The 19,900-nt window shown below is 42.0% G+C and overlaps 1 protein-coding gene across 3 annotated transcripts in view; it reads right to left on the minus strand.

Moving 5' to 3' along the window:
• AFF2 (ALF transcription elongation factor 2) overlaps positions 1-19,900 on the minus strand; it is a 446,876-nt gene that overhangs the window by 102,682 nt on the left and 324,294 nt on the right. For all 3 annotated transcript variants that reach the window (XM_061598696.1, XM_061598697.1, XM_061598695.1), the window contains exons 7-8: positions 18,684-18,735; positions 4,695-4,732 (exon numbers count right to left, since the gene is read on the minus strand). In XM_061598696.1, coding sequence (XP_061454680.1) covers positions 4,695-4,732; positions 18,684-18,735 — 90 coding nt within the window. The remainder of the gene's footprint in view (positions 1-4,694; positions 4,733-18,683; positions 18,736-19,900) is intronic.

A 19,900-nucleotide genomic window follows, 5' to 3' on the forward strand; every position in this document is an offset into this window, starting at 1 on the left:
ACTTCCTTTCTGCTCCTGCAAAGCATCTGACTTCCAAGCTCCAAAACTCAAACCCAGTGTTAAACGATTCCTTAACATTGAATGAAATCTGATTCTAGCAGACAGCCACAATGTCAGCAACATATAAGAGCAGAGAATATTTTTACACTAATGACGACTGAGAACCATTCTTTCATCCCCCCTCCCTTCGATATTGTAGCAGATGTCAATTGCAGTTAGATTCAATTCGACTTATTAGTGCGTGGCTTTAAGCCAACAGCCATTCACATTTGCAGAAGTATACTATCACATATGTCTTAATAAGAGAACCCTGTTTTTAAAAATGTATGTGATAAGTCACATATGCTAGGAGGAATATGTGCATCTTTCACTTGTGGTGACAGTGGAAGCAACTAAACACTGCTGAGTGCAGCTGAAGAAGATTAACATTCAACGGGAATTTTTGATGACGTTTGAAAATACAACAGAAGTGACAGCATTAGCAATAAAAGCATAACTGCCCCCCAACACATACAAGTCGAGCCTTCATTTCTTTGTCAAGTATAATGGTTTTTTGTTTTTGCATAAAAAAATACGCAGAACAACATTTTTGTACTAACACTCTGAAGTTAAACATTTTATTTTTATTTTAAGGAAAACCTTTCCATGTCAACTCATGCAGAATGGAACCCAGGGATCCTAGGGCATTTTCCAGAGTGCACTGGTAGTTCTTCTTGGACATTGGGACATCCTGGGAAGGGTTGTAGCCCAGAGACAGAGAATCAGCCTTGTATCCAGAAGGATCCAGGTTCAATCCCCAGTATCTCCATATAGGGCTGAGAATGTCCCATCTGAAATCCTGGAGAATCACTGCCAGTCAGTGTGGACAATACTGAGCTAGATGGACCAATGGTCTGACTCAGTATAAGGCAGCTCCCTGTGTTCCAATGGGTTGTATTCAACTAAGCCATATTCAAAGTAGAGCCATTGAAATAAATGGGAATAAGCTAGTTATGTCAATTGATTTCATACATTGGACACATCATGAGAAGACATGATTCACTAGAAAAGACAATAATGCTGGGAAAAACAAAAGGGAGTAGAAAAAGAGGAAGGCCAAACAAGAGATGGATTGATTCCATAAAGGAAGCCACAGACCTGAACTTACAAGATCTGAAGAGGGTGGTTTACGACAGATGCAATTGGAGGTCGCTGATTCATAGGGTCGTCATAAGTCATGAATGACTTGAAGGCACATAACAACAACTTGGCGTATGACTTAGTTGGATACAAACCACTGAACAAGCCTGTTGACGCTTTCACTGTTGCCTATTGTGGGGTTTAAGACACACTCAGTGGTGTCTTCAGGGCAGATGTCCAAGACCCCACTCAGTAAGATGTGAAGGAAGGCTCTCAAAAGCGTCAGAACTGGCCAGTAGTGGCAGATAGCTCCATGTCAGTGGGGCAGTAGAATCTGGTCCAGGGTTTAGTCCAAACTTTCAAGGAGCTGTCCAAGGTGCTGAATCCAAATTTTGAGGGAGGGGAAGAGGGGAATATGTTTCACCACCTTGGACAGCTCCTTGAAAGTATGCACTAAAACCTGGAGTGGATTCCACTGCTTCACTGACATGGAGCCACCAGTCCCCACTGGCAACAGGCTTAGTACTTTTTGAAGTAAGTGAGGTAAGTCAAGAGGTTCACACCATTACGTTCAGTCTAAAATTACCTAGTTCCACCAATAAACATACTCAACATTCGCTTGTTCTGTCCGTACTGTATGTTGCAAGGGGAGACCAGTAACAGTGAACATACAGCCCATCAGGAAGCCTCTCCATTGTGACTAATATTCTCCTTCAGGTTCTTCCTGATAATTTTTTGAGGAACGCCAGAGTTCCTCTGAACACGTTTGAAAACAACTGATGTACCATCACTCTACAGCAGCCTTGCCCAACTGGGTACCTTCCATAGGTTTTGAACCCCAACTCCCATCAGCACCAGCCAGCATGGCCAACGATCATGTCTGAGGGAAGTTGTAGTCCAAGAGGAGCCAGTTTGGGGACGTCTGCTCTACAGATACCCCTCTGCCTTAAGGCAGGAGAAGGCAAAAATTAGGCCCACCAACTGGAGCAAGGTGCAAAACAGTGGCTCAGGAGGGCAGGCATACACTTGGGATTAAGAAACTTGCATTGTAAATCAGGGTTGGGTAACCTATGGCCCTCTCAAAGTTGCTGAAGTATGGCCTCCACCATTCCTGACCACTGACCATGTTGCCTGCAGCTGATGGGAATTGGAGTCTAACAAAATCTGGAGGACCAAATATTACCCACCCTGTTGTAGACCCTGCATTGAGTAGGATCTGGACCAAATCTGAGTGGGCTTCCCTCACTCAGATGTCCCTGTGGGCACCTCAGACACACCTTTCTTGGTGTCCACCAAGGTGCCTACACCTCCTGATTTTATTTTTAATGAGTTTTTTAGAGGGTTGGATTTTTGATTGACAGGTTGTCTGCTTTTTTATAGGGGGGTGCCTGTTTTTGTTTGTCTGTGTTTCATTTTTTTTTAATTTAAGGGTTTTGCCTGTTTTTTCAGGGGGGGATTCTAAATGTCACCATTCTTTCTTCTATGAAATGGACATTTTGTGGCACCCAGAACAATTTCTTAGATTTCCAAATCTATCACTAAGGCCAAAAAGGTTTTGGATCCCTAGACTAGATTACCTTCAAGGTCCTTCCAAACTCTAAAATTCTATTATTCAAATGGGGTTCACTCTATCAGGAAAATGTCACTGGAGTGTAATAAAGACAAAGCAAGGATGATCAACTCAACAAATGGCAGCTCTTGGTTTTGGGTACAGGAAAAACTATACAGCCTCACAATCTGATCAAAGATCAAGTTTGGGATAGTCAGGGAAGCAAAGAACAACCACCACAACACACATACACATTCCTTTGGGATGCTTTCCCATAGAATTCCCATTGAAGTCAAGTGGCTTGTACCTGCTGAAAACTAGGGGACTGCCCCAGCACCAATTCACTTGTCACAAGAAGCATCCACACTATACATTTAAAGCAGCATGATACCACTTTAAAGTCATGGCTTCCCCCAAAGAACACTGGGAACTGTAGTTTGTTCCCAGGGTGCTGGGGTTTGTTATGAAGCCCCTATTCATCTCACAGAGCTACAATTCCCAGGGTGGTTTTAAAACCAAACCTCTTCCCAGGGAACTCCAGGAACTGTAGCTCTGTGAGGAGAACAGGGGTCTCCTAACAACCCTCAGCACCCTTAAGAAAAAAACAGTTCCCAGGATTCTTTGGGGAAGCCCTGACGGTTAAATTGGTATCATAGTGCTTTAATGTATAGTGCAGATGGGGCCATAGTAAAGAGCTGGGCCGGGAGGGTTTAGACCCCTGCTAGAAACAGCCTCATTAAGGAGGCTGACCTTGCACTCTGAGAACCGTAGCTTTAAGAGGAACATGGTAACTTTGCACAGATGGGTAAATTAATAAAATGTATCCAAAATTCCAAGCAGAAAGTAATTAATATGCCTAATTTAGTCCCAGAGGAACTAACTGAAGCAAAACCCATGAACACATTCAAAAAGATTGAGAACACAAAGGCAAGAGAGTATAAATTATACATGGAGTTAGGGAGATTGAGTCTGGCTGGTTGGCCATCCGCCTGAATGTTATTCTCACCGCCTTAAGTCTCCGGCGGTGCAACAGCTGATTTCTGCTGGGCACACCCACATGATCCAAAATCCCACAGGAGTCATGACTATTGTGCACCACCCAATTCCTAAAACATGCCTAGGTCCACTTTGGAAATGCTCAGAGCACTTTACTTTCTTTGCAAAGAGAGATAGATATGTATATGTGTGTGTGTGTAATTTTCATGCAGACAGTGGCATGTGGAGAAATTGCTAGCTGCCTTTCCTTGAACATGCTATGGTCCTGATCAGGCCTCTTTGCATTTTAAAAACAGCAGCATAGACAATGTCATGCACTGAACACAAGGTGCAGTTTGGATCTTAGACTAAGTTCTCTGGGGCAACGATCTACCTTAAAAGGCACCGTGTACTTTGTGGGCGCTGCATCATCGTCCTCAACAACAATAATCGATGGGGTCTCCAAAGCAATAATCTATGGGGCCTCCAAAATCTGAAATGCCTTTGAAACCAATGTCTGGCAGATTGTTTAATTCTTCTTGTAGCGCTCTCTTCATATGCACGGAAGCATTTCCCATATGCACAAGCACTTCTCTGCAACAGGCTAGGAAGAGGGGCCTTGGCACATAGGTGCAAAATATTATTCCCATGTGTCTAACGTACTCTGTGTCATTTCCCTTCTGTCAGACATTTCCAGCGATTACACTTAAAAAACATAATCTTTTTAGCATGGGCACACTCCTACTCAAGGTTAGAAGATCTCTGCACTGAATGTAATTAAAATATCATTTAGCAGCTATTCATAGATGGCACATATTAATTTATGTAAACCAGGGACAACTTGGGACATGCAGCCATTAGGGAGTCATGAAAAATCAAAAACCTGTCCTTGCAATCACAGCCTTTTTTTAAAAAAATGGATATGACTACAGAGTAACCTGAGTCACTATGTCTGTTTTCATTCCCCTGGTGAGGGCTATCTATTTGTTGATTGTTTGCTTGAAGCTCATTCAACTTGAATTTTTCCCCAATAGATATTAAAACAACTTACTTTACAGGAATGTTTCGAGGCTTTGTCTTCTCTGCAGTCTATAAACAAATTAAAAAAAGGAAAGTAAAAATGCTGTTAGCTAACCTTAACAAGAGTGACCTTTTAGAGAGAGAGAAACCCAAATGATTTTTTATATTAAAAAAAAAAACACAAGGCAGCATATTTCTGAGAATTGAAAACAAACAAGCACAATACTCGAGGCTTCCATAATTAAGCCGGAAGCACAGCAAGAGAAGCAACTGTTTATCAGTTTTAATGGGTTAGTGCTGAAGTCTGGGGGAAAAAATGCAACACAACGGAACTGCAGAGACGCAGGTGTTAAAAAGACAAGACGAATGGAGAGCTCACTGTGGACTCCATGACACGTGTGGACCCACCACTAGGGAGTGGCTTCTGTGTGCTGCAGTCTTAGCATGGCTGCAGGGAGGGAGTGGATCATGGGGCTCCTTCCCAAGCAATGAACACCCTGCTGGGAGGAAGAGAGTCACCTGATCACCCCCTGCCCATGTGGCCGTGTTATTCAATGTGGGCCCATGGAACGTGAACAGCGGAGGCTGGTCCACCAGGGCAAGTGGGCACTGACCCACTAACCTCCATCTGCACTCAGCCAGCCCCCACCTCTCTGTCTTCTTCCTTATTCCCCATTCAGGAGGGTTCTCCTCCCGCTTAGTCTCAGTGTTGACTTTATAGCACTCAGCAGGGAGAAGGATGAAGTTAAAACTAGAATTTCTTCACTCAGCCTGTCATGGGCTCTGGCTCCACCTACTGTTAGCCTCCCTGCCTTCCTCCCCACCAGTCCCAATGGGCACCAGCCAGCACTGAGTGTGGGGTTGTACCACCCAGCGGCAGCTTGGTTTCCTTGTGAAGGAACCCTATTCTCAAGTTCAGGCCAATCTGTGGCTGCATAACACACCATACATTTAAAGCACATCCCCCCCTTCCGCAAAGAATCCTGGGGAGCGTCATTTGTTAAGGGTGCTGGGAAATAGTAGCTCTGCGAGGGGTAAACTACAGTTTTCAGGATTCTTTGTGGGGGAGGGATTTGCACTGAATGTGGGGTGTGTATGCAGCCTGTGCCTGCCAATCAAGCTATGCACATGTTTTAATCAGTGCGGCTGGTGCAAAGAGCACAGGGCTGAGCTTCTTTAGGCTTCCTTTCACACATTCTAAAACTGGGCAAGACCATTATGCAGTTGATAAGTCTGCATGAATGTGTGCTTGCTGGCAGAACCTTCACACCTTTCTTTGGAATGGCTAAACAGTACGCAGTCATGTAGATTCCCATGCGCTTTTGCTGGAGAACGTGTTTCGAAATTATGGGTTGTATTCAACTAAGTTCTGCTCAGAGTAGATCCATTGAAATTAATGAACCTAACTTAGTCATGCCCATTGACTTAAATGGGCCTACGGTAAGTAGGACTAGCACTGAATACCACCCTATGTTAAATCTGATGAGGTGAGGTGAGCTCAAAAAGCCCAGATGAGTGATTCTGCTGTGCATGAACAGGGCTTGCATGTGAGGGGCACATGAAGAGATTTTAATATTCTGTAGAGTGGGCTCCTACTGGCAGAAAGGGTGGGATATAAATAAATAAATAAACAAACAAACAAATAAATAAAACCATAACACTTCAGAGGACTTGATAGACACAAGGGCAGTTATGGATTTTTTTTTTTTAAAATGGGTTCATCATCCCAAATCAACAGCCTCTCCTTCAGTTTGTTTACATAGCTACAAATTAGCACCTCAGAACCCAAGGATCCAAGCACAATGGGCAAGTGAGTAAAATGAGTGAAACATTTTTACTTTGTTTCAAAATAATGCTCATATCTCCATTCACACTGGGTAAGTGGCTTATGCAAGTGCATGGGAGGACAGGATTGTCGTTCATATTTTGTGTTGGTGTCAGTTTGCATGGAAATGAGTTGACACAGGGTTGTATCCAACTACATTGGACTCTGATTAGACCCATGGAAATGAATAGATCTAAGTTAGTAAATTCCATTAATTTCAGTGGGTCTGCTCTTAGGATTGACACTGAACACAGCCCTCTGTTACTTCTCCCCACTGATCAAATATATTTTGAAAAACCCTTCAGCAGAAATTCAGACTGTTCTCTCTCATCTAATGCTTTAGAAATTCAGATTAAACAAGATGAAATAGTTTTAATTATATGAAGTTACACGTTTTTAGGTAGCAGTACTATTCAGACTTACCTGGGAAAAATACTAATTGAAATCAGTGAGACTCCCTTTCAAATACGCATGCAAAATATTGTACCCTTAGAATATTTTAAGACTTTTTAGAATTTAAATGCTATGGTAATCTCAAGATACAAGAAGCAAACTCTTTTAGAATAATTGCAGCAGCTGAGAAATTAATTTCAATTTAGGTATTGTCAGTCTTAGACAACAAGATCAGGAGAATTACATCCATCATGACAGAATAGTCTCTTTCTCCAAAGCAATTTTTATTAGCCATCAACAGAAAAGGGCAAACCAGGATGACCAAATGTTCAGATCAATTTCCTCCTGTGAAACCTTTGAGAAAACACACTCCAAATCTTCTAAATGAGTAACTATCTAGGCCTCTTGGCCTGCACCACCTCAGATTTGGAGCCTGGTTCCAGTTTATTGCTGAATCCATTGATCTGTATACAGTCCATTTATCATTCATGAAAAGAGCTGGTGATCTTCACAGTATATTAGAAGAAACAACTCAGATCATCTGTCAACGGCCCTCTTATTTCTGTTTCCCTCTCCGCAGGGATTTCATCTCCATCCATTCTTCTTGAATTAAAATGTTGCTAGGCAACACAGCTGGGGGCACGGATGGCAGAATGGCTAGAGTCTATCAAGCTGTTTAAGCTGCTGGAGTTTTTAGTGGTAATGTCTTCCATATATATATTACTTCGATGGCATAATCTGCAGCAAAGACATGCTGCTTCTGAATTTTCTACCTATATAATGTTCCATATGTCTGCGGGCTTCCCACTGCCTTTCCTCCCATCAGCTACTTTTTCAGTGCAGATGAGAAGAGACGTACCACAAAGCTGGCAGTGGTGATGGCTAGAAAGCAATTGCTTGTGTTTGGGGAGACATGTGGCCTCAGGGGAGGAATCTGCACCCTCCACCAAGGATAAGCACCTTTGAGACCCCATCTGCACTATACATTTGCAACACTATTATACCACTTTAAACAGTTATAGCTTTCCCCCGAGTATCCTAGGAACTGTAGTTTGTTAAAGGTGCTAGGAGTTGTTAGGAGCCCTCTGTTCCCCTCACTCATACAATTCCCAGAGTTCCCTGGGAAGGGGGATTGATTGTTCAAACACACTGGAAATTGTAGTTAAACTACAGTTCCCAGAATTCTTTGGGGGAATCTGTGACTGTTTAAAGGGGTATAATACTGCTTTAAATGTATGCTGCAGATGGGGCCTTAATATGGATTCTGTAATCTCTCTTTTATAGGTGGACATGTCTACCTTTCCTTTTTTTGTGCCTTTTCTCTTCAGATCCTCTAATCAGTTTCTTATTGCTACTAGGATAGATTTCATTATTCCTGCCATTACTTTAAAGTTTGGTGTTTTATTGTTTATTGAAATGCTGATAATCATGTTTACTGAAATGAAATGTTACAGGATTGTTTATTGAAACACTAATATTAAACATTGATATGGATCTGATGAAGTGGGCTCTAGTCCATAAAAGCTTATTGTCATAATAGATTTGTTAACTCTTTAAGGTGACACAAGACTTTCTGCTGCTGGCATGAGGCTTATTGAAAGTTTTATGGAAATGCTGATATTGTTTTATGGGGTGCATTGTCATTTGGGTTTCACCGCTGTTTTATTTTCTGAGCAGCACAAGCTGCAATTTTCATGGCAAAGCAGGAAACATTATTATTATTATTATTATTATTATTATTATTATTATTATTATTATTATATACTACTAATAATAATTGTGATGGCAGCCTCTCTCTATATTTTAAACTTGGTTGTTAGCTACATCAGGATTCTTTTTGGCTAAGTGCAGTTATTTTTTTTTAAAAAAAAATAAATAAAATAAAAATCTGGCAGCCATGAGAAGCAATGAAATCAAAGCACCATTGCATAAGAATGTGCGTTATGCTTTGATGCAAAAATGCACTGAATGAAAACATGCAATATGCAGCAGGCCTGTCAATTAGAAATAATTATTGGTCTCTGATTGGGGGGGAAGTATTATTTCTTAGTCTCTCTTTTTGTAGCTAACATTCTTTGAAATACACATATTGGCTATAACTTCATTATAAGAAAATACTATCTCCAAATTATCTCCCCGCACCCATCAGTTCTCCTTTTTGGGATAGCTAGCTATTGACACAAATTGTCTGCATTGAGTAGTTCGCTCTGCTTTGATAATTAACGTTTGATCATTACTGACTTTAATGGCTCTAGTCTAATATTGTCATAGTCATCCTCCTCAATTACTTTAGCACTCATCACCTTTAATCTTTGAACAAAATGATCTCACTGAACCTCCATCAGCCTGACTACAGAGTTAATAATTTCTGCTTCTCATCTTCATGGCTAAGTTTGATTTGTTTGAGATGTGAACTTTTGATTATTAATTTAAAGGATTTCATATGGCTTCCCCTCTCCCTTTCTCTCTCAAATGAGATATTTGTGCAAGCTATTCAAGTATGGGGGATCTGTCTGTCTGTCTGTCGATTGATCAGTCTCAGGAGCAGAGCGAGAGGAGTGTTCGGGTGGTGCCATGTTGCACCCATCCAGCAGTGGAGCTGCTGCTATTTACCAGGATGCGGCAGGAAAGGGCAACGGTAATGTTGTGGAGCCAATCTGGTGCTCTTGCCAGTGCGCCTGCACAGCTCCAACTGGAGATGGAAGGATATGCCAATTTCGTTTCTCATTTTTCCAATCTTAAATTTAGTTCTCCAGATTTCTCCAGCATTCCGGTGAGGATTTCACATTTTTGTATGCTGTTTTCGCTAACAAACAAAATTTTTGCAAGCATTTTCCCCTAATGTAATGCATATCTTAATTTTACTTTCACTAATATATTCATTTTTATGGACACTTTCCCCAAATATAAACATTTATGTAAACAGTGATTGGTTGGAGAACTGCATTGCAAAATACGGAGAAGTGTAAATTTCAAAGGATGGCTGTGTTTTGGTTTCCATAGTGTTTGGAAAGTATGAATTTGATAGATTCACCATTGATTGCAAAGTGCGTTTAAATTTCTCCCCTGTCCTAAGCTCCAGACTTGCTACCACTCTTCCCTGCCATTGCTTCATTCTGGTACCATCCCAGTAAATGGCAGTGACATCTCTATTGGGAGGGTGATGGCATATCTATCTATCTATCTATCTATCTATCTATCTATCTATCTATCTATCTATCTATCTATCTATCTATCTATCTATCTATCTATCTATCTATCTATCTATCTATCTATCTATCTATCTATCTATCTATCTATCTATCTATCTATCTATCTATCTATCTATCTATCTATCTAAAGCCCTGGCATGCCAGGGAGAAGACTTGGGCAGAATCCTTTCCCCTGTGACAACTCATTTTCTATGGATTAAAAATTGTTTTGGTACAGAGGCATATTCAGAGATGGGAACCCCTACCTATAGCCTGATGTGGTGCAGTTCAGACATAGCTTTACTACCTGAGGGAGAATAAGGTCTGAGAGGGAGATCATTCTGTGAAGGACAGAAATGGAATGGAAAGAGCCTAAAGTGGGCCCTTGGGCACTAAGAGGGTTACATCATGTAGCTGCTGCTAATTTTGAGTCTGAAAATGTACATTAAGATAATTAAAGGTAATTGGAAAACGGAGAGCAGATTGAGGCGGACAATTTTGCCACTTCACTTTATAATTTCCTTATGATTTTATCTTTACGGTTATATCCTCTAGAATGTGCCATGTGATTGAAATGCCACATGCATCAGTATGTCAGATTAGAATTGGCTGTGACTGTGTGGCTGTTTTGTAACCACAGCCTGCACTCCTTGTATATGGGTCTTTCACAAGTAACTATGATTTTTTATCTTGCTACCCTTTTTATCTCCACAACAACACCCCCATGAGGCAGGTTAGTTTAAGAGACTGTCTGTGGCTGGCTCAAAGTCACCTGGGAAGCTTCACGGCTGAGTGGAGATTTAAGGTCTCTCAGGTCATAGTCCAGCACTTTAACCACTACACCACACTCACTCTGTAATATATTACTCCCACTATCTGATACCAGCAAGATCTGATACTGACTTCCTGATGAAATCTTATGGTGCTGGATGGACGGGGGGAGGGATTGCAGCCTGTGTCTCCCAGCTACACACGTTCAACTAACCAGTTCTTGTTTTCCATGAAACAGCATTTATAAATAGCATTTCAACACTCGCTATGGTAATCACAACTGTGTCCTGCCCTTCCTCCATGAAGCTCAAGGGCATTATTTCATTTGGCCCTCACAACAAACCTGTGATCTAAATTAAGCGGACAGATGGATGAGCAGAATCATGGAAGTGCAGGATTTGAACCCAGGTCTCCCTATGCCAAGTCTTTCCACTGTGCCACATTTACTCTTGAGGATAGTTTCAGTGACCCAGCCGAGTTGACTTTGCAGGAATTCTGCAAGGCCCTTTGCAGTCAAAGCAAGGAGAAAGTTACCCTCACGCCCTTTGGCTGTCAGGGAAACTGATGCAAGGGATGACTGCAAGTTGTCTCTGTAAGGTGGCTCCCCTGGCTCAGTGCTATGTCTTCCGAGGAAAATCTCAGTCCTTTCCCTAATCTCTCGTGTCCTGAAGCTGGCAATGTTGCTTTTGGAAGTCTGAGTGTTAAGGTTTAGGTCAGCCTTTCCCTGAGGGTGGTGCAACGACTGCTTATCAAAAGGCCACTTTTGACATGATGGCTTTCATTTCCCAGCAATATTCCCTGTCTCGTATATTCCACATTCTCCTCAAGCTGACATTTTCCATCGAAAAGGAATAATTAGGGATATGTGTTTTCTAGAAAAAATGCTCACATGGTGAATTTCAAACCTATGGTGGAGCAGTTGACATCTGATTAATTCAACATTAGTCTTGAAGTTAATTATAAGAATGTAAGGATTGCCTGATTGGATCTGACCAAGACCTGTTTATTCCAATATTATCTCCAGTAAGATGCCTCTAGGTTCCTTTAAAAAACGCACGAGGGTCACCTCTTGTTATTTATCACACCATATGGTATTCTGACTCTGTATCTGGAGATTCCATTGAACAGAGGGCAGGTCCATACCATTCATTTAAAGCACATCCAATGCACATTCTTTGGGGGAAGTCATGTGCTTTAACTTATGGTGTGGATCTGCCCTAAGAAGGCTCACGTCCTGCATATAAGGGATGGAGAACTTTTTTTAGTTTGAGGGCCACGTTCCTTTCCGGGCAACCTTTGGAGGGGGCGGAGATTGATGAGCAGAGCCAAAGGTAAAAGTAAGTGGAGCAATGAATGTGAATTTTACTGTTGTACAGTAGGCTCTTTTTCCCCACACACTCACACATCAAAAGACTCATCCATACTTCTGTTAAATCTGTCCCATAATAAAGCCCCTTGTGTCTCCATTGATTCTCCCTCTTCCATATGACAGTGGCCTCCAATCACTGCCTTCCCACACTTTCCCCTTCCTTAATCTGTGGTTTCTCATAACTGCTATACTGTGAAAAGGAGATAAACAGCGATATAAGGAGGGAGTTGTGGTTGCTTTGCCTCAAACTATGTGGGTGGTTCTAACTCCATCTCCTTCCATGCCTCCTGCTTCTGTTGGGTTCCTATTGGCTCCCTCACCCCTCTTCCTTCTGATCTGAGCCAATCAGCAACACTCCCTGTGCTGGGAGGGGAGGAGTTCGCAAAAAAAAAAAAAAAAGCACACCTACAAATTTGAATGAGGAAACAGTTGGATTAGAGTACAAGGAAATGGCAAAGCAATCAGGTTTTGACTATCAGCAGACAATTCCAGTGAGGAAAACATGGATTTTTAGTACGGTTGGGATGAGCCCAAACTGCATCTGTACTGGAATTCTTTTTTAAGATGTTTTGTTTTAAAGATTTTTTAAAAAATATGTTTGTTTTTAAGATGATTTAAAGATGTTTTTAATGCTTTATCATTTGTTTGCCTGGGCTCCGTTTGAAAAGAAGGGCAGAATATAAATGTAATCAATCAAAATATTAATTAATGATCTCTGTCATCTACGTAGGCGAGCGAGAAGCATTATCAGAATTCAAGGGTGTATTCCACCCAGACAAAAATACTCAAGGACACTGTGAATCAGGGACAGTAGTAGTGTGTGGGCTGGAGAGATGCAGAGTATTGGAGGTCCACATTTGGCCCCTGAACCCGAGGTCCCCTATCTCTGGGTAATACTAACAGAAATCTCATTCTCCGAGAGTGGATCCTTCTGTAGCAGAAATGACACCATCCACAGTCAAGAGGGAGCTATCAATTGACTTGGGAACACTCCGGGGCTGGGAGAAGTACCAAAAATGGTGAGAAAGTCATCCGATTTTCAGGAGTGGAGTGTATATGTGTGTGTAATATTTAATGTTATTTATTAAGTCACTTGGCTACTTTTCATTTCTAAGATTAAAAGGCCAAGCAGCAGCTCGACTGATGCATACTTTGAAAAGTAGCCATTAATCTCCCTAGAAAGGATGCTACGTGATGACATAGTGTCCTTGCCAGGGATACCATATGGGAAAAAAAAGATGGGGCCACTCCAAAGTCACAGATATTCATCTGGGCTGAGCATCTAAGCCAGCCTTCCCCGGAATCCTGATTGGAGTTGGAGTCAACAGCATCTAGAGGGCACTACGTTGGCTACCCCTGTATTCCATTATATGAAGTTGACTTACAGACCATTGGTCCACCTAGCCCAGGACTGCCAGCCCAGAGTAGATTGCATTGGGCTACATAGTTCAGTTCTGCTCCACCTAGCCCAATGCTATCTACTCTGAGCTGGCAGCAGCTCTGTGGGGTTTCAAGCAAATCTCTTTCTCACTTCTGCTACTGTATATGAGATCCTCTAACAAGAGATTGACCCTGAATTGTCTAACAAGAGATTTTTTCTGAATACCAGTTGCTGGAAACCACAGGAGGGGAGAATGCTGTTGTGCTCAGATCTTGCTTGTGGGCTATCCAGAGGCATCTGACTGGCCACTCTGAGAACAGGATGCTGGACTAGATGGGCCGCTGGTCTGATCTAGCAGGCTCTTCTTATGTTCTTATGGCTCTGGGACTTTCTGCAGACATGCCCCTGAATTATCTCCCCACTCCCCAGCCTCGACATTGCTCCTCTGTGAAAATATTCTAGTGTCTGCTTAAAGAAGTTAAGGCAATGCCACTTGGAGATGAATTGGGATGCTTTGCCTTTCACACATGCTGTTTCATTTCCAGGTAACGCTCCCATGGCATGCACAACAGTTAGCACTGCCACTTTAAGCTATCTCAAGACCCCATTTGTCTCTCTGGTTCAGCTTTCAAAGACTGACATTTGGAGATCTTTTCCTTACTATGGTGTTTTTTTTTTTTTTTTGCATCCCAGGGTGAAGCAATGTCCGTGTTGGAAATCTTCCATCAGCTTAATGCCAAACCCTTCCAGGTAAGTAGCAGATAAGCCGTACCACTTCAACGGGTCTCTACAAAGACAAGGGTGACATCCTAGGGGAATCTCCACTCTCTTGCTCGCCATAACTAGCTCTGGTTTGTGTTCCCATTATTATTGTGTCGAAGGGAGCCCCCACATGGGTTAAAATTCCTTTTGCCTCATTGAAAGACATATCAGCAAAGGCCTGTTCCTGGGCTCTCTCTTCTTGCAGCTGTTGCCCTTAGATTCTCCTTTATGATGAAGGTCTTCTTTATCTTGGTCCTCAGAGAATCCATAGCAGCCCCTCATCTCTCTCCTTCTCTCAATCAATGAATAACTCTCCAGTGAGGAAAGAGCAAAGGCAAAGGATAACAGCAGTGACATCGCTGAGAGAGAGAGAGACAGAGAGAGAGAGAGAGGAGGGGGTGGAGGGAGATGTGAGGCTTTGTTATTTCCATTGTCATACAATACTCAGTTGTAGACTTCATCCGGTGGGTTGGGGGAATATAAAAAACAAATAAATGTTTACAATCCACTCTTACAATCCACCAAGAGACGGAATGCAGATCTGTGGGATGTCTATGTTTCTCTCTGATCTGCTAAGCTGAAGATTTCTTGGCCACTTCCAGAGGACTTGTTTATTGAGTATTCCTCCTGACTGGTTTGTGGGGAGGTTAGACAATGTTGTATTGCTTTCTATTCCACCCTGGTACTGGTATTCCGGCATAGTAGCATTCCCTTCCTCCTTTCCCCCCACACACCCGTGTCCAGACACTAACTCAAGTGGTAGATTATGGGGGAACTACACTGTGCATGTGTATAATGGGTGAGAGACAAAAACAAGACATTGTTCGTTGCAGCAGTGTGAAAGACAGTTGCGTGAAATGCCGGTATATTGGCCAAAAAAGCCACTGTTCCTTAACGCAACAGGTACTGCAGTGTGAAAGGAATTTTAGAAATCAGGACAGAAGCACTCCCATTTTAATCCATTAAATTAACACAACAAGTTCCATGTCTGAATGCATCCTTAGTGAAGTCAAATTTTAACTACTAATGCTGAGAGTTTACACTTGTTTATTTTAGGCCGTCTTCCGTCTAGCCTTTTATTGTAACATGGGAGGCGGGGGAATCAAAGACAGCATTTTGCACCAAAATTTTACAATAGGAAGTGATCCTGTTCAGGGTTCCAGCCAATCATTCCCTCTTCCATGGCACTCCATTCTATTATTATTCCCTCTCCCTAGTAAAACTCTACTCTAAAACTGGCCAGAACAGCTTGTGTTTTTTAAAAAAATTCAGCTTCAGGCAGATTTCACAACTGATTGGTAAATCCACCCATTTGCCTTCCAGGTGTGGCCAGTGGAAATGCTGTCCTGTAGGCTCAGGCAGGGACAATGATTGGCCCAACACTTTGCTGTGGGCAGTCCTGAAAGGTCTGAAGTTGGAAGTGGGGAAGGGAGGAGTGTCCAGCAGAGGGGAGGGTCGCTTCAAAAGGCAACTAGAAAAACCATTCTGGTTGACTAGTGTGCCCACAGCCTCAGTTAAAACATCTGAGGGATTTCAAGAGGTGCAGGAAGAAATTTAGTGAGACTAATGAAACTTTAATAAACGTTGTACAGGTTTAAAAAAGGAGGGGGTAACCATCCGTACAGTTTTTTAAATACACTGCTAGAATCAGTTCTTTCTGTGTTACAGCAACATTGTTCTGCCGAGGATGTCAACGAAATTTGAAGAAAAGTAAACTGTTCACATTAAAATACTCTGTCAAAGATATGTGTAGCTGCTTCTGTCCTAATCCATCTGATTCCCCCCATACCTTTGACAAGATGACCTTGCTCTCTCTGTGTGTGTTCAGTACTGATGCCATTGGTGAGAAATTATTCCTCAGCTTTTCTGCTGATAGCAAAATAAACAGAAACATGTGTGTATGTGTGGTGTTTCTCTGGAAGGTAAACAACTTTTTGAGGATCTAGGTAAAAATGGGGGGGTAGGGAGATGCGGGGTAGTTGAGCAGTAAAGGAATCTGTTGTTGAAAGAGATTCAGCTATTGGTATCTCATTAAAACAGCATGACTGCATCTTCCAAATTAGCAAATTTATAATCAGGGTTAAAAACAACAGAGAAATGTTCCATACTTTCATAATCTATTGAAGGAAGAGGAAGCTCAGCCTAAGGCCTGGTGAGCCTCTGAGCGATCAAGTAGTTCATTTTGCATGCGGTTATCTAATACAAACACAGCAAAGAAAAACAATAACTAAAATATGACAGCCAAATCAGGAATAAGGATTATGTAGGAGGTGGCTATGTAGTGTAGGGTTATCTGAGATCCACATGTGTAAAAGTTAATCGTTTAAGGGGGAAGAGAGGAAGGGTGAGAGAGAAAAGATAAAAATCCACTTCAACAATTTGTTCTGCCAAGAAAAGACTTAAATGCATAAAAATAAATAAAGTGAGTGGTATCAGAGTTACTTTGGTCCAAAACACACAACGCTCTGGTAATGTGTTTTAGATTAAGGACACACGTTTCAAAGGTTAAGAGGGCTGTTTCTTGGGCAAAATGCAGAACAAAGATGAAGGGGCTGGAGAAAATTAGTAAACTACAGCTCCTTAAAATTCTAGATCCTGCTACAATTCACTTGGATAACTTTGAGCTCAAAGCTAATTGGGACTAGATAAGACTGCTTCAAAGAACCCAAATCCTGAGCTGTTTTTAATCTCTCATTAAGACGTTCCAATTGGTTTCACTTGTTTTTTTTTTAAAGGAAGTACACAATAAAGCCAACAAGGATTGATTCTGCTATACACACATTCCCTGACCAAGCAACAGAGATCTTTTATAGAAGCAAGTTCCTGTATGTGCAATTGCATGGGCAACAATGCTCCTCTGGAAGACGTGTGTGGATGGCAATGCACATACCAATGCAGAGCCACTAGTTGCTTCATCAAAGTAGTTGCACATGACTAGAGCTAAATTGTGGCTAGGAGTGCTGGAGAATTCTGTTGAAATGGTACTGATGTATGTGTAGCATGTTCCATGTAGTTGGAGAACTGTAATATTTTAAAATGCAGACATTGCTTAAGCTCAGTTTAATGATACTGCTTAATAAAACATTAAGCAGATGTTTACCTGCCGTTAGGAATTTGTGCCTTGTAGGCTAGCCAGCATATTTAAAGAGAGGAGGAACAATCACAGGAATGAGACCATATTGGTGGATAACTCCAAACCATTTGACGATACTTTTAACAAAGCCATCAACAGACTTTCCTTTACTTAAAAAAAGCATTTGATACCGATTATGCAGTCCGTGCTGAAAGAGAAACACACAGACTGGCATCTTTAGATCTTTTGGTGAACTGAGAGCACACAACATCAATGGCTGCTCCACAGCTGTAAATGAAAATCGATTCCAGATCTTGCCCCTTATTTTCTGCCTTCCTTTACACCCCACTGGAAGAGCCAAAATACTAACAATGATTGAAAGGGGGGGCACACTGGGCACATGACAGATGTGACAGTGTCTCTTTGTGACTGAGGTTCCCCTCCACATCTTTGCCAAAGAATTCCAAAACAGAATTAGCAGAATGTGGACAAACTTCTCAATAGAAACCATAATGCAGAGATGGGGAACCTCAGTATGGGTTCCACTGAGAAGAATATGGCCTTTCAGACCTCTCTGTCTGGCCCTTGAGACTCTCTCTGGGCCGCACCCCTTCTCCCCGTGCCACACTCCTCACTAGTTATGGTTTGTATCCTCCTTGAGTGTTTTTGCCTCACTAGAAATCTGTGCTCGAACTGTGATCATGCTTCCTGCTTGCCCAGGAGCACAGAGAGGGATGCGGAACCGTGTTTAGAAACAAAGGTGGCATTACCATTCATTTCTCTGCCTCCTTTTTTTCCAGTCCCTCCCACCACAGAATATGGCCCCTGGAAGGTTGCCTAGAAGGAAACATGGCCCACGGGCTGAAAAAAGGTTCCCCAACCCTGCCGTAACAGATCTGCTTCCATGGATGTCACCATGGAACTGCCTCCACAATGGCAAGCATTGTGATACCTTTTGTAGGACAGATGGGAGGGAGGGAGAGATCTTAACTGGATGGAGATGCCTTTGATTAAGAAACAGGGAAAAGCATCAGGGTACTCTGATCAGGATAAAATAGGTGCTGGAGCATTTGGAATGAAGAAGAACAACCCGCAAGTAATTGCAAAGTCTTTTGGGGTGCAACACAGTAGCTATCAAAATAGAAATTACACCTTAGATACTGGACGGGAAGGGATGAAGGGTTGCAAATATCATAAAAGCTCATGCGGCTACACTGGGCAGCTGAGAAAATACAGTAGATGTCAAAAACGTTACCTGCTCATTATCGTCTTCATCACTGCTGAGTTTCAGATCATCTTCAAGCATTCTTTGGGGGAAACAAAAGACAAAGAGAGAGGGAATGCAAAGTTATGTAAAATGAACAACCTTTGACACTCGTGGCAGTGGCTAAGCAATCCCTGTGTTTAAAATCAAACCAAACCAAACTAAGCCTCGATTTGGACCCCTAAATGGCGAATTCTACAGAGCACATTCTATGCAAATCTTTTTATGTTATGTCCCATTGCATATGTCAGTTGTATGTGGGGGTGGGGAATAATCTTTGGAGGTCCTTACATACTACGTATGTCCAAGTTAAATATTAAAACAGAATATTAAAACAGCAAGTAGTTAGCAGTCTTATATGGCTTTGTGCCTCATACTGGAGTTCCAGCTACCCAGTGATTTTGTGAAACAGCTGTTATGTCGTTATGTTTACGCCATGAAAGAATGAGACTTCTTGCCATCTGAACACATGATCTGATTACGTGACAACTTTTTAAACTAGTGGTTGTCCAAGTTGTTATTGATTCAGGGTAATGGTCTGGACTGAGGACACTTCCAGGTATGCCTTCTCCCATATGAACCCACCTACACAGCCAGATCTTCCTTGGAGGCCTAGTTCCACAGGCCCTGGCTGTTAGAAGGGCAGGGTCCCCTCACTGGTGGAACCAACATTTTGGAACATCCTTCCTAAGGAAGGTAATCTCACTCCTTCCCTTTAGGTACAGTATCTCACTGTAAGAGTGCTATTCCAGACAGCGTTTGAAGCGTCCTACATGTGCTAACTTAGGTGTTGCCAATGTGGTGCCCATGGATGCATATGCACCAGCAGAGGCCTTTCTTGACAACCAAAGGTCTTCTTCCCCCTCTGAAATTAGGTTTGAAAGAAGCATTCTGTTGCAGCCAACAGAACAGTGTGTGTGCTTGGTTGCAAAGCATGTGTCGTGCACACAACAGTTTCTCTGCTTTGCAAATGTGCCCTTGGAGCAAAAAATGTTGGCGATATGTCAATTGTTTTATTGTTTTTTGAATTGTTTTGTGGTTTTTAAAAATACAGCTAGTCTACTTGTTGATGATTGAATCAAAAGGTGGTGCAAGTTTTCATGTTAAATTTATTTAAATAAACAAAGTAAAATAAAATAACATCACTGACAACTGAGGAATTCTGATGAGATGCTTTCACCTGCTTTATTTTAAAATGGTAACATATT

The sequence above is a fragment of the Rhineura floridana genome, chromosome 16, assembly GCF_030035675.1.
Source record: "Rhineura floridana isolate rRhiFlo1 chromosome 16, rRhiFlo1.hap2, whole genome shotgun sequence".
Classification (NCBI taxonomy): domain Eukaryota; kingdom Metazoa; phylum Chordata; class Lepidosauria; order Squamata; family Rhineuridae; genus Rhineura; species Rhineura floridana.